Below are 11,525 nucleotides of genomic sequence, written 5' to 3' on the forward strand. Positions count from 1 at the left end.
GCAGTGTCACTGGCCCTCATATGTGGGAACCGAACTGCAGCCCTGCTGCTCAGAGCTGGCGCTCCCAAGTGAGCTCTTAACCAGCTGAGCCACTCGGCCGGCCCCCGAGGAGTCCATAGTTTTTAAGAGAATGCTTGATAGTCGAAAACAGGGTAGCAAAGGAGCTATTCAGTCGAGTTTATTTTCACATTTTGTCCTCTTGTAATTTTGGTAGCTTTGAATCCTTTCTGTCTCAGCCTTAGGATTCTCTGGCTACATGTCTCCTCCCTGGTAGGAATGTGCCTGCTAACGTGTCTGTATCCTTTCCTTTCTCAGAGGTCCTTGTTGAATTTACTCAGCGGCCAAGAGGAAGACTTTAATAGCAGAGAAGCCGTCCTACTCGTCAGCTTTCTCTCCAGCTTGTCCAAGCTGCTGGAGCCCTCCTCCCCTGAGGTACAAGCGCCACTCGCTTAGTCCCACCCAGCGTCCCGCATCCCGGAGAAGGCGAGCGGCAGTGTGTCTGAAAGGAGTGTATCTGAATGTCCTCAAGTCTAGCTTATTTTAAATAGTAGATATATAGTTATGCTCCTGAGCTCATGTAAGATCTATTAAGATGTACCCCTCTCCTGCATAGTGTTTCTATCATGACGTAATTATACACGGCCATACAGGGCAAGAACACACTGTTTCTGTTTGTTTGGCCACTGTCACGAGTCAACAGTAAGCACTAAAGAAAAAAAAGTCTTGTTTATCTTTGGTGTCTTTATCAAGAGTGTGTTTTTACTCACTCTTAGTGTTTCCTCTTCTTTTTTAAGATGAAAATATAAATTATTGAGAAGGTAGGTGACATTTAGTAGTTGGCTTGCTCAGCAAGGTTAGCTGGTACTGACTTTGGGGGAAATTCAACGAAAGAGGGTTAAATCAGAAAGTGTGACTGCAATCCCAAAGCAGAACCAACTCTGCCGAGATAGGTTGTATGTGTTTTGTGTATATGTGTGTAGCATAGAATTGTGGACCCACATGAGCATTCACACATGGAGAGGCATAAGAGAAGGACCTCATTTTTGGGTCTGTCCTATTCAAGAGTAATTTCCTTAAATGATGATAAAAAGCATCCTCGAGTGCCTAGGGCTGTGTGCTCCTATCACATCTACTTCCTGATTTGTGAGGAAGACAAGTTGGAGCCCTGGGGCCCAAGGCTCCTTATGGGAGCCCTTGCTTCTTCAGGAAGGGCTAGTCTTTAAGAGACTGTAACCTACAGGGAGTTATGGTGTTTGAATGCTGAAAAGCCCTGATTTTCCTGTCCTCTGAGTTTCAAGTAGCCCAAAGAAAGGCCCTTTTGCTAGCGACTCACTTTATCCTAGACAGTTCATCCCCACTGTACTTTCAGCTTCATTCTTTCATCCACTACTTTTGATGCAAAGAACAGAAGACTGGGAAAGAAACACAGGGCAGTAGGACATTAGAGGGAAAATAAATGGATTTGGAAAGGCTAATACTTACAGAAAAAATTTTTATTTTAAAATTCATCCCCCCCGTAATTTCAGGTAGTCTCTGAATTATTTTTTTTTAATTTTGAAGAGGATATAAAGTCCTAGGATTTGAAAACCGGAGATTGTAAAACGATTTACAGTAAACGGTATGCCTCATATCCGTTGTCCCCCACCTGTTCGGTTCCTCCCCAAATAAGTAAATACCTTTTTTTAGTTTCCTATATATCCTTCAAGAGGGTCTTTATTCCTAGAGAAGCAAATATGAATATAGATTCTTTTTCCCGACCCTACCCCTCTTCACACAAAAGCCTGTTCTGCATCCTGCTGCTTACATTTCACACTGTATCTGGAGACCTTTTTATATCAGGTCAGAGAGCTTTCAGAATTAGGCTCTGAATCTACCTTTTCCCACAAGAGATCAAAAGCAGAATTCTTACTGGTCATTTTGCACTTAAGTATCATAGCGTTTCAGGACGTTTGTGGCTGAACACCTGTTCCAGAGACCTGCTGGACCAGAAAGCTTGTGTGGGTCTAGCAACACAGAACCCACTATCCCAGGAACACAGCCTCCTCTCCCCACCTAAGAAACCTGTCCGGTTTTTGCCTCTTTGCTCTTTCTTTTCTCCTCCGCCCCTCCCAACTCCCCTCTAACCTCCTCTGGCCTCTTGGCTCCTAAAAGCTAATTCTGTGTTTATAGCCAGGATCTCACTCTCCTACACGTCTCTGCCAGCTTAACATTCTTAAGGATGTCTCAAGTGTGGAGACTGGGGCGTGGGAAGGAACAAAGGAGCCCTCGATCGTGGTCTTGGGCAGGGGAAGCTCTCGGGTAAGAGGCCAGACCCCAGGACATGTGTCCTTTAATGAGGGCACAGACTTGGAGATTCAAGTCGTATGCTATATTCTGAGGAAAGTTTCAGTAAGCCTCATAACTTTGGACTTGTTTTTTTACACTATTCCAGTAGATTGCCTCTTCAGATCCAGGCACATGTTTTGGCAGGTGATTAGATTGGGAAGGGTATAGGGCTCTTCTAGATCCGTCTCTTGGCATGTTTCTTTAATATCTGAATGATCTCTAGTTTGTGCAGATGTTATCCTGGACATCTAAGATTTGCAAGGAAAACAGCCGGGGTAAGTTTCCTGCCATTTTTTCTTTTAGGCTTTATAGAAAATCATCACTAAATAGCATTCAGAAGATATTCCCCATTACACATTCACCAGCGTGCCAAAATGAGAAAGCTGCACGGTGCCAATACCAGTATTGGTAAGAATGCAGAGCGGTCGGGCCTCTCATTCACTGCTGGTGGAGTCACAAGTTGGTATAACCACTCTGTTGGGCAGTACCTAACTACTAAAATTAAATATATGCTTATGACCCAGCAGTTCCACTCCCGACAGAAATAGCTGGAAGAATTCTCACAGCAACGCTATATTAATAAGCACAACAAACCCAAATGTTCCTCAGCAGTAGAATAAAGGAGGGGCGATGTATACACACGGTGGGGTACTGTACAGCAGTGACAGCGAACAAACTACACTGACAAAACCAGGAGGAATCTCACAAACATGTTGAACAAAAGAAGCCAGATGCAAAAGAAGTACTAACTATGGTTCCATGTAGATCAAGTTCAAAATCAGACAAAACTAGACGCGAAGTTAGAAATTAGGATAGCAGTTTCCTTGGTAGGGTGAGTGAGGCAGAGGGTTTCTGGGATGCTGGTAACTGTTCCCTGATCAGGGTACTAGTCACACAGTGGTACTGACTGACTGACATTGAGAAACGTCTCCCTTTGGGCGTATAGAGAGAAGTGCACCTTTGTGGGTGAGCTGTTTGGTTGTAGCGTGTGTAGCACTGGGATGTTGTGCCTGGGACATGACAAGTTATGTGTTCTGGTTAGGCATCCCCTGCGCCTGAAGGACTGACTGGGTTATGACTTAGATCTTTTGATTTTCTTTCCTTCCTTCCTTCCTTCTGTAGAGGATGCCCCGTTTTGCAAGGGCTTGATGAATTTGCTGTTCAGCCTCCATGCTTTGTATAAGAGTCCTGTCACCCTCCTGCGTGACTTGTCCCAGGATATCCACGGGCATCTTGGAGACATAGACGAGGTACTATAGCAACCCCTCAATAAACACGTTGAGTGGGCATAGAGGTCAGGGGAACAGCCTTACTGCCATTACAGCTCACCTCTTTCCCCTCCCCAGGATGTAGAGATGGAGAAAACAGACCACTTTGCAATGGTGAATTTGAGAACAGCTGCCCCTACTGTCTGTGTAAGTGTTGATCCCCGAGCTTAGGAAGTTGCCTTGTCATTCCTTCGATTTTATTTCATGTGAAAATTATAGTGGCTCATGTCATGAGGCCTGTAACCCACCTGCAGGTGGCCATGGCTATCAAATGACGCCAGCAGCTACGTGCAGTGAGCCATGCCAGACATTCTTTTTTTCACAGTTACTTGTTCTGAGTCAGGCTGAGAAGGTCCTAGAAGAAGTGGACTGGCTAATCACCAAGCTTAAGGGACAAGTGAGCCAAGAAACCGCATCAGGTAAGATGAGGTCAAGGTAGGGTTCATGGAACTGTGATGACAGCACAGCCAACCAAAATCCAGAGTGGACTCCTGAATAAAAGTGGAGGCGCTGAGCGCTGTTTGAGATCGATATTGATGTGATGAAAGTAGACAGTAGTGTGTGGCTTATGACAGTGTGGTTATTAATTCATTCTGCATGATGAGTTACATGCTCATTTTCCCCACAGACCTCCTAGTTAATGGTGCTGAGCTGATTTCTAAATCTCCTTCCCTTTAGTTAGAAAATAAGGCCAGTTGGGTTTGAATGTGCCTGTTTCATTTCCCTTCAGAAGAGGCCTCTTCGCAGGCAGCCCTTGCAAATCATCCCATTGAGAAAGCCATCATCATGGAACTGGGAACCCTGCTTACATTTTTCCACGAGCTGGTGCAGACAGCCCTGCCATCGGGCAGCTGTGTGGACACCTTGTTAAAGGACCTTTGCAAGATGTACACCATTCTTACAGCACTTGTCAGATATGTGAGTATCTGAGATGGTCAGGATTACCACCACCATTCTGCCCCAGCCAGCCAAGGGCGGCCAAGGCTGTGAAGTGCCTTTGTACAGGGCTCTGCCTCCATCTTTGCAAGTCATCATACTCTGCCATGAGTTCCAAGTTAATGCTGCTGAGTATCTGTTAACAAGAAACTTTCCTTGCACTTGACTCTTTTGGTCTTCAGCAGACATGCAGTGAGTGATAAGAACTAGGTAATTCAGTTGTGAGTTTAGCAGTGATTCAATTAAAAGGAAAAACAGCAGTTACTGGTTTTCTAGATGCAGGGACTGTCATCCTGAAAGGTTTTTAAAGCAGTGAGCTGAACAAGTCAGCAACAGAAACCCTTTCTTGCCTGTTGTTTGGGAAGCTTAGGCGCTTCCAGGAGGGAATAAGGTGGCCTTGTATGTAGGATTCTCCGTGAATCCAGTAGCTTTTCTTCCCCCTCTCCAGTCAGAGCAGTGAGCCACTGAGTCACCTGTAGTTTCACGGGACATTTATATAGGATGGTATGCTAAATCTAGGAATCTCTTGTTAGTATCTCCAGGTGTATCAGAACTCCAGAGGAATTCCAAAAATTATGGAGAAGCTGGTGAGTTGAGAATGCCTTTCTCAGGAATGGGGGAGGGGTACATTTTATGTCTAGTTACATTGGTTTCCTTCTCCTTTGCTCCAGGTGAAGCTGTCGGGTTCTCATCTGACCCCCCTATGCTATTCTTTCATTTCGTACATACAGGTAAGTGATTCAGAGTCAGTACCAAAATAGAGCTTCAAGTAAGACAGGACTCACATTCTCAGAGGACTGCTTGGCCACCTAAGCTGAGTGTATATAAAGTTTCTTTCCTACTTAATGACAGCCAAAGGTGCACATTTGAGACTAAGCCAAGGCTTAAAGTCTTCACACCAAGGAAATCTTAGTCACACACAAAGAGCTAGCTTTATCTAAATGGTGAGAGAAGCATCTGATATGCTTGCATGTAGAGCAGGGAAAGAATAAACATGCTTGGGCTCAGCAACTTGGTTTATTTCTGGGTGATTCCCAATCCGTGCCAATGAGAATGTGAGTAAAGTGGCGAGCACGTGAAGGCAGGCCGCGATCAGGGCTGAAGCGTTGTGTGAGCAGCAGCAGCACTTTCAGGGAGGTAGAGGGAATACGAGCTGCTTCTGTCAGCTGGCCGGACCCCCCTTCTCCTCCCTCTAAATTAATAAAGTAATGGACTCTTTCAGGATTTGGAGAAATTTTAAATGTCATCTAGTCTCAGATACCATCAGATTCTTGCAACATTGGAGCCCCCTTTACTGTTGGCCCAAACCAGGGTTTTGTAATCTCAGCATTATTGACAGTTTGGGCCAGATAATTCCTTGTTGTGGGGCCGTGCTGCGCATTTTAAGGTATTCAGCAGCATCTCTGGCCTCTACCTACCAGATACCAATAGCAGCCCCCCAGTGGTGACCACTAGAAGTGTCTCTAGAAATTGTCAGATGTCCTTAAAGAGCAAAATCTGCTCCAGGTGAGAACCACTGGCTTAAACACATGAAGTGACGGGTGACCTGTCTCCCAAGGCCACTTAGTCACTGCAGTTGAGATTACTGCAAGGCAGTTACTGATCTTTGAAGAATCAAAGAGAGTGCCCACGAATGGGTCAATCCCAGCCAAGATTCTAGAACCAATGTCAGGGCCATGGATTATGAGCACTGATAGTGATGCCCACTGGTTTTCTGTTTCTGCACCATCGGTAAGTCACCTCATTATGTGTATTCAGGGCACCACCTTCCCTCCCTTTGAGAGTCAGTGACCAAGTGGCCTGTCACCTGGGTTTGGCCAAAGGAATCCTCAATGTACTAGTAGTGGAGGTTCTCTATCACCTTGTCTGTTCTCATCAAGCTGTTATTTGTGGTCCTTGCTGAGTTTTCACTTAGATGCCATTCTGTCAAACAAATCTGTTGTCTGTATATAGCATATACCCCTCCATTCTTTTTTAATATGTTTTCTTAGGAGGGCTAATTTTTTTTTTTTAATTGGGGAATTGGGGGGATGGGAACAGCGCTGGGGAATTGGGGGAAGGGGAACAGACAAGTGGACGTCTTTTTGTTCTTCAGTCTAATTGTGGAAGACGTTGCTTCACTGGTCCAAGTTGGCACCATCATTGCGCTCTTCCCGGGCGAGGCAGATCAGTCGCCCTCATATGTGGGATCCGAACCGGGGCCCTCTGGTGTCCCAAGCCAGCTCTTAACCATCGCGCCACTCGGCCGGCCCCCCTCCATTCTTAAATTCAGCTTTTGAGTTCCTCATCTCCAGGTCTTAATGATGCCTGTAAAGGGCCACATTTCACAAAGTGTGCTGTATAGACTGAGATAGACCTCAAAAAAAAACAACTGAGAAATACTTGTACATATTTCTCATCTTTCATATGCTAAGCATATTAATGTTGCTGAGATCTGAGAAATGTTCAGTAGTTTTCAAAACTATTCAGTATAACTTACTTTTAGTAAGTATTCCTATTTGGCAGAAGAGCGTTTTCAGAGTACTGCTTGGGAAACACTGCTGTGAGACCATTTTCATTTTATTAGAACAGCTAACATTTAGAGAACCCTTACCTGGTGTTAAGCTTTTTCCATGCACCAACTTATTCATCCTCACCACTTTGTGACTGGTAGTTATCCCCATGTAAGTGATGAGAGAAGAGTAGAGATGTGAGTGCCAAGAACAGAACGCTCGTTAAGAGGTAGAGCTGAGACTTGAACCCAGATAGTCTGACTGTGCAACAGGGGTCAGCAGACTTTTTCTGTAAAGGGCTAGATAGTAAATGTTTTGGGTTTTACAGGCCATATACTCAGGTCTGCCATTGCAGCATAAAAGCCATAGACAGTATGCCAGCAGTGAGCTGGATTTGGCCTATGGGCTGTAGCTTGCCAACCCCTACTCTAGAGTCATACTGGATACTCGACGTGTAAAATGTTGGAGGGTTTAGGGCTTTTGTGTTTCTGACCCCATTCTCAAGCATTTTCTTCTGCAAATCACCAGGCACCTCCTAGACTGTTACTCCTTTTTCTGTATTACTCAAAAACTAGGTATGTAGCCCCTGGATATTTCCCCTTTTCCCATGTATGTTGGACTGAAAGCTTTACTGACAAAGTCATCTGACCCACAAGCAAACATTTTTCTCTGACTTTGTAAGATGTACTTAGTGGGATTACTTAATGGAATTACCTCCCCGGCGTTTGCCTAGAAATCAGGATTGCATTTGCCACATCTTCCTGAGAACTATTTCTACCCTTACAGCCCCTTCTCGTTTTCCATAGCCTTGGATCTCAATGGGAAGAAAGCAGTGCAAGTCATTGTCCCGCAGCCTTAGCATGCTGCTCAGAAGTGCACTTCTTTAAAAGGTGCCTCTCCTCCCGCTACAGTTTGTCCTACGTGGCTCTGCGGGAAGGGGCAGTGCATGGGGTTGGTGTAAGAACTTTCAGGAGGGTCCCATCTTGGGCACAACCTCTAGGAAGATGGCTCACTTCCCACTTGGTCACGAGTTCTACCTGTGGCCACTTCCCTGCCCCTCCCTTAAAAAAGGGGGCTTCACCTGCTGCCATCACCATCCTCTACCCTGCCTTCCAGGGCTAAAAATAGATTTTTCACGTCAGCCCCTACCACTTGTTTTCTAGAACATGCCAACGTGGAGTAAGCCTCCTGCCTCTCACATGGCTCCGGTGGTATAACTTCTTTCCATTTTCAGGTCTCTGTTTTTAATTCTCTTGTCCATGGAACATGGAATGTTCAGTCCTAGAAGGCGTAGGCCCCCCCCACCCCCCCACCCGTAGTCAAGGTTCCTCTCTGTGTGCCTCACACTTGGTTCTCCAGACTCTTCTGCCTCTGAGTCCTGTACTTCTCGGTTCCCTTTCTTTCTTAGTTCTTACTTTCTCCAGGAGTTATTTATTCTGCAACATAGGGAAGGAAGGAAGGGTTCTGATTTTTAAACCCTTCCCAAGCGTGGAACCACATGGCTGAGACATAGCTGGCAAGTCCCTGAGTAGGAAGCCTGCAGGCCCTAGGTCCAGCCTCTCCAGCTTCTCCTCCTTTATGGACCCTTTTAGCCAGCTGCCCAGTAGGGAAACACTGATTCCTACCATGTAACCTGGAAGTCACCCGTTTTAACCATCCTTTTGCACCTTGCCAGTCCCTTGGGGGGCTGGCACAATAACAGTTGGTCCTGTCCTCACCGCCATGAGCTAGTTTCAAGAGCAAGATTGTAAACCTCACAGCAATAGAAAACTGAGGATTATAAACATCACAGCATGTTTCCCATCTTCCAGCATCTGCTGTGGGATAGCCTCTCTACCCAGACTTGGGCCCCGTAGGAGTCCCCATGCTTGGCTGGAATCACCTTCCTAGGTTACCACTAGCCTGCTACAGTCTTCAGGAATAAGAAAATGTGTTTCTGTTGCTCTAGAACAAGACGACTCAGAGCCCCAATTATACAGGAGGAAAGAAAGCAAAGAAAACTGCTGCTGTTGCCGTGGCCATGGTAAGCCGCTGAAAGAGCTCCTGACTGTGGCGGCTCGTGAAACTTGACAGCATTGAAGGGAGCCGGTCACAAAAATTGTGCAGAATAGGCAAATCTAAAAGAGACAGAAAGTAGCTTAGTGGTTGCCTAGAGCTGGGATTGGACTGGAAAGACTGGGGGAGGTGCCTGCTAAAACGGGTATAGGTTTTCTCTGCGGGCATGAAAATGTTCTAAAATGTCTAAGTTGTGATGGTTGCACAGCTCTGAATATACTAAAACAAAAACCATGGAATTTTATAATGTAAAGGGATAAATTGTATGTGAATTATATCTCAACAAAACGGGGGGGAAGTGTGTGTGTGCTTCTCAGCTCACAGATTTTATGTTCAGATGAAACATCTTTTTCCTCTGAACCAAAAACCATTTGCTTTATTCAGGAAGCACTAGAAAATCTGGAGCTCTTGTTTAAAAAATAGAAATTGTTTAGGATACCCACTGAGAAGGATTGTTTTAGGAAAAGTGAGTGAGTGTAGGAGGTGCTCCCCCAAGAGTGTTTTAAGAGCCTATGAGGGTGCAGGGACGTGCACAAAGGTGAGAATTTGTACAATCTCAAGGGGGCGATGGGGCAGTAACGGCTGAATTTTAGGTCTGTGCACACACTTAAATTCAGTAACTCCACTTTTTAGCATGTTGTCACGAATAGAGGACTGACTAAATGGGTTATAGTGCATTTATACTGTAGGATACTGTTCAGGCATGAAAAAAATATAAATCTAAGTGCTCAGATAGAGAATTATCTCCAAGGTATTTTTTACAAAGATGAGAACAATGTCCTCATTTGTGGGTTTTCTTAAATACAGAAACATCTATATGCATAAGAAATGGTTGGAAGGATCTACAAATTATAATTGAAACCAGGGGAAAGATGATAGAATCCCAGTAGTGAAAATCCATGTGCAGACTAGGAAGAGGAAGTAGCGCTGCAGGATAGGCTCACTGTTTTCAGAATATTAAGTCAGAGAGGCAACCAAATTTCTACAAATGGCCCTTGCTCAGCCAGTCTCTAGGTAACAAGTACTTAGGGATTATGAATGGAAGGATTCAGTGCAATCTCTATTAGCATTTAAGTCCTTTGATAAGCCTGAACTGCCAAAAATCTTACATTACTGGGACCTAAGTAAAACAGCATTTGCTTGAAAGACACATCAGCTTTCCCCCAAAGCCATGAGCAGCTTTAGAGGGAAACTTCAAAAACCCTTGAACCTGAAATTTCGGCCTTCCCTTCCTTTTCCTATAGGCCACAGTTCTTCGGGAATCCAGGGCAATCCCAAATCTCATCTTCGCCATTGAACAGTATGAAAAATTTCTCATCCGCCTTTCCAAGAAGTCCAAGGTAAACATACTCTGATTTTCTACCGTTTTATCTTCCATCTACCCTGGGGGACCTGGCACACTGAAGCAGCCCAGATGCGGGGGGAGGGGGAACACTGACGACAACAACACTACAATCCTTTTCTGTTTCTGATCCGATGGCCTGAATCCAAACATCACGTAGGAAACAGATCCAGGGTGTGTGTGCTTTAAATAGGAACTGAAGGGTCTGTCAGAGGTACAGCAGAAACGGTGTAGGCTGTCCCAGGCCGGACCTACAGTAGGAGCATGTGCCCATGCTTACAATCCTGTCACAGGTGAACCTGATGCAGCACATGAAGCTCAGCACCTCGCGGGACTTCAAGATCAAAGGCAACATCCTGGACGTGGTTCTCCGAGAGGAGGCGGCCAACGAAGAGGTCAGTGTCTGCTTCTGACGGGTTGCTTCTAGCCTATCTGGGAGCAGCCACAGAGAAGGGGCTGAAAGGTGGTCAGGCAAAGATGAAACTAAAAATTCTTAAGAGAAGGTTTGTAAACTTGAACCACACCAAGGTGTCCAGACTTGTATACATTTTGAGTACACGTGTCCAGAAAGGTGGTGGTGACAAAATAAGGTCTTACTGTAGGTGAACCACTGAAAAATGACTGACTAGCCCCAGCATTCTGGCTCAGAAACCAGTTTACTTCCTCTTCTGTTGCGAGTCGGGCCACTCTGACTAGTTCAGGTTAGGCCAGTCTCTTGCCTCCTTTCCTCCTCTGGTCTGCCCTCTCCCTTTAGATCCACCACTTACAGTAGCACATCTGAGCCCCACAGCATGTGAAGCAGAGCCCAATGTTTCATCTGTTGGCCCACTCACGCAAAATGGGAGACTTACATAAAACACCCTGATTTCTGGCTTCTCAAAAAGGTTGCACCTACCTTCTTCAGACTGGCGCACTCCAGCATCGTGCACCTGGCCCCATCTACTCCCTTTACCTGCTCGGCATTGGAGGTCAGCATATTGATGCTCCTTCGCTGCCATCTTGTGCCATGCATCTCCCCAGGCATAGCAAAAATGCAAAGGCATGGCTTACACTGACTGCTCAGAGGCCTCCCCTCTTGAACATATGTGCGTCTTGGGAGTGGGAAAG

General features: G+C 45.6%; 1 protein-coding gene across 1 annotated transcript in view; it reads left to right on the forward strand.

Annotated features, from left to right (window-relative positions):
* The window catches only part of FANCI (FA complementation group I), a 66,804-nt gene that overhangs the window by 55,087 nt on the left and 192 nt on the right, over nt 1–11,525 (forward strand). Inside the window, 11 exon segments of the mRNA XM_019640096.1 lie at nt 316–432; nt 2,549–2,600; nt 3,448–3,575; nt 3,672–3,740; nt 3,919–4,012; nt 4,324–4,511; nt 5,063–5,116; nt 5,201–5,260; nt 8,970–9,044; nt 10,321–10,416; nt 10,712–10,813. Coding sequence (XP_019495641.1) covers nt 316–432; nt 2,549–2,600; nt 3,448–3,575; nt 3,672–3,740; nt 3,919–4,012; nt 4,324–4,511; nt 5,063–5,116; nt 5,201–5,260; nt 8,970–9,044; nt 10,321–10,416; nt 10,712–10,813 — 1,035 coding nt within the window.

Source organism: Hipposideros armiger, unplaced genomic scaffold, assembly GCF_001890085.2.
Source record: "Hipposideros armiger isolate ML-2016 unplaced genomic scaffold, ASM189008v1 scaffold_48, whole genome shotgun sequence".
Taxonomy (NCBI): Eukaryota; Metazoa; Chordata; class Mammalia; order Chiroptera; family Hipposideridae; genus Hipposideros; species Hipposideros armiger.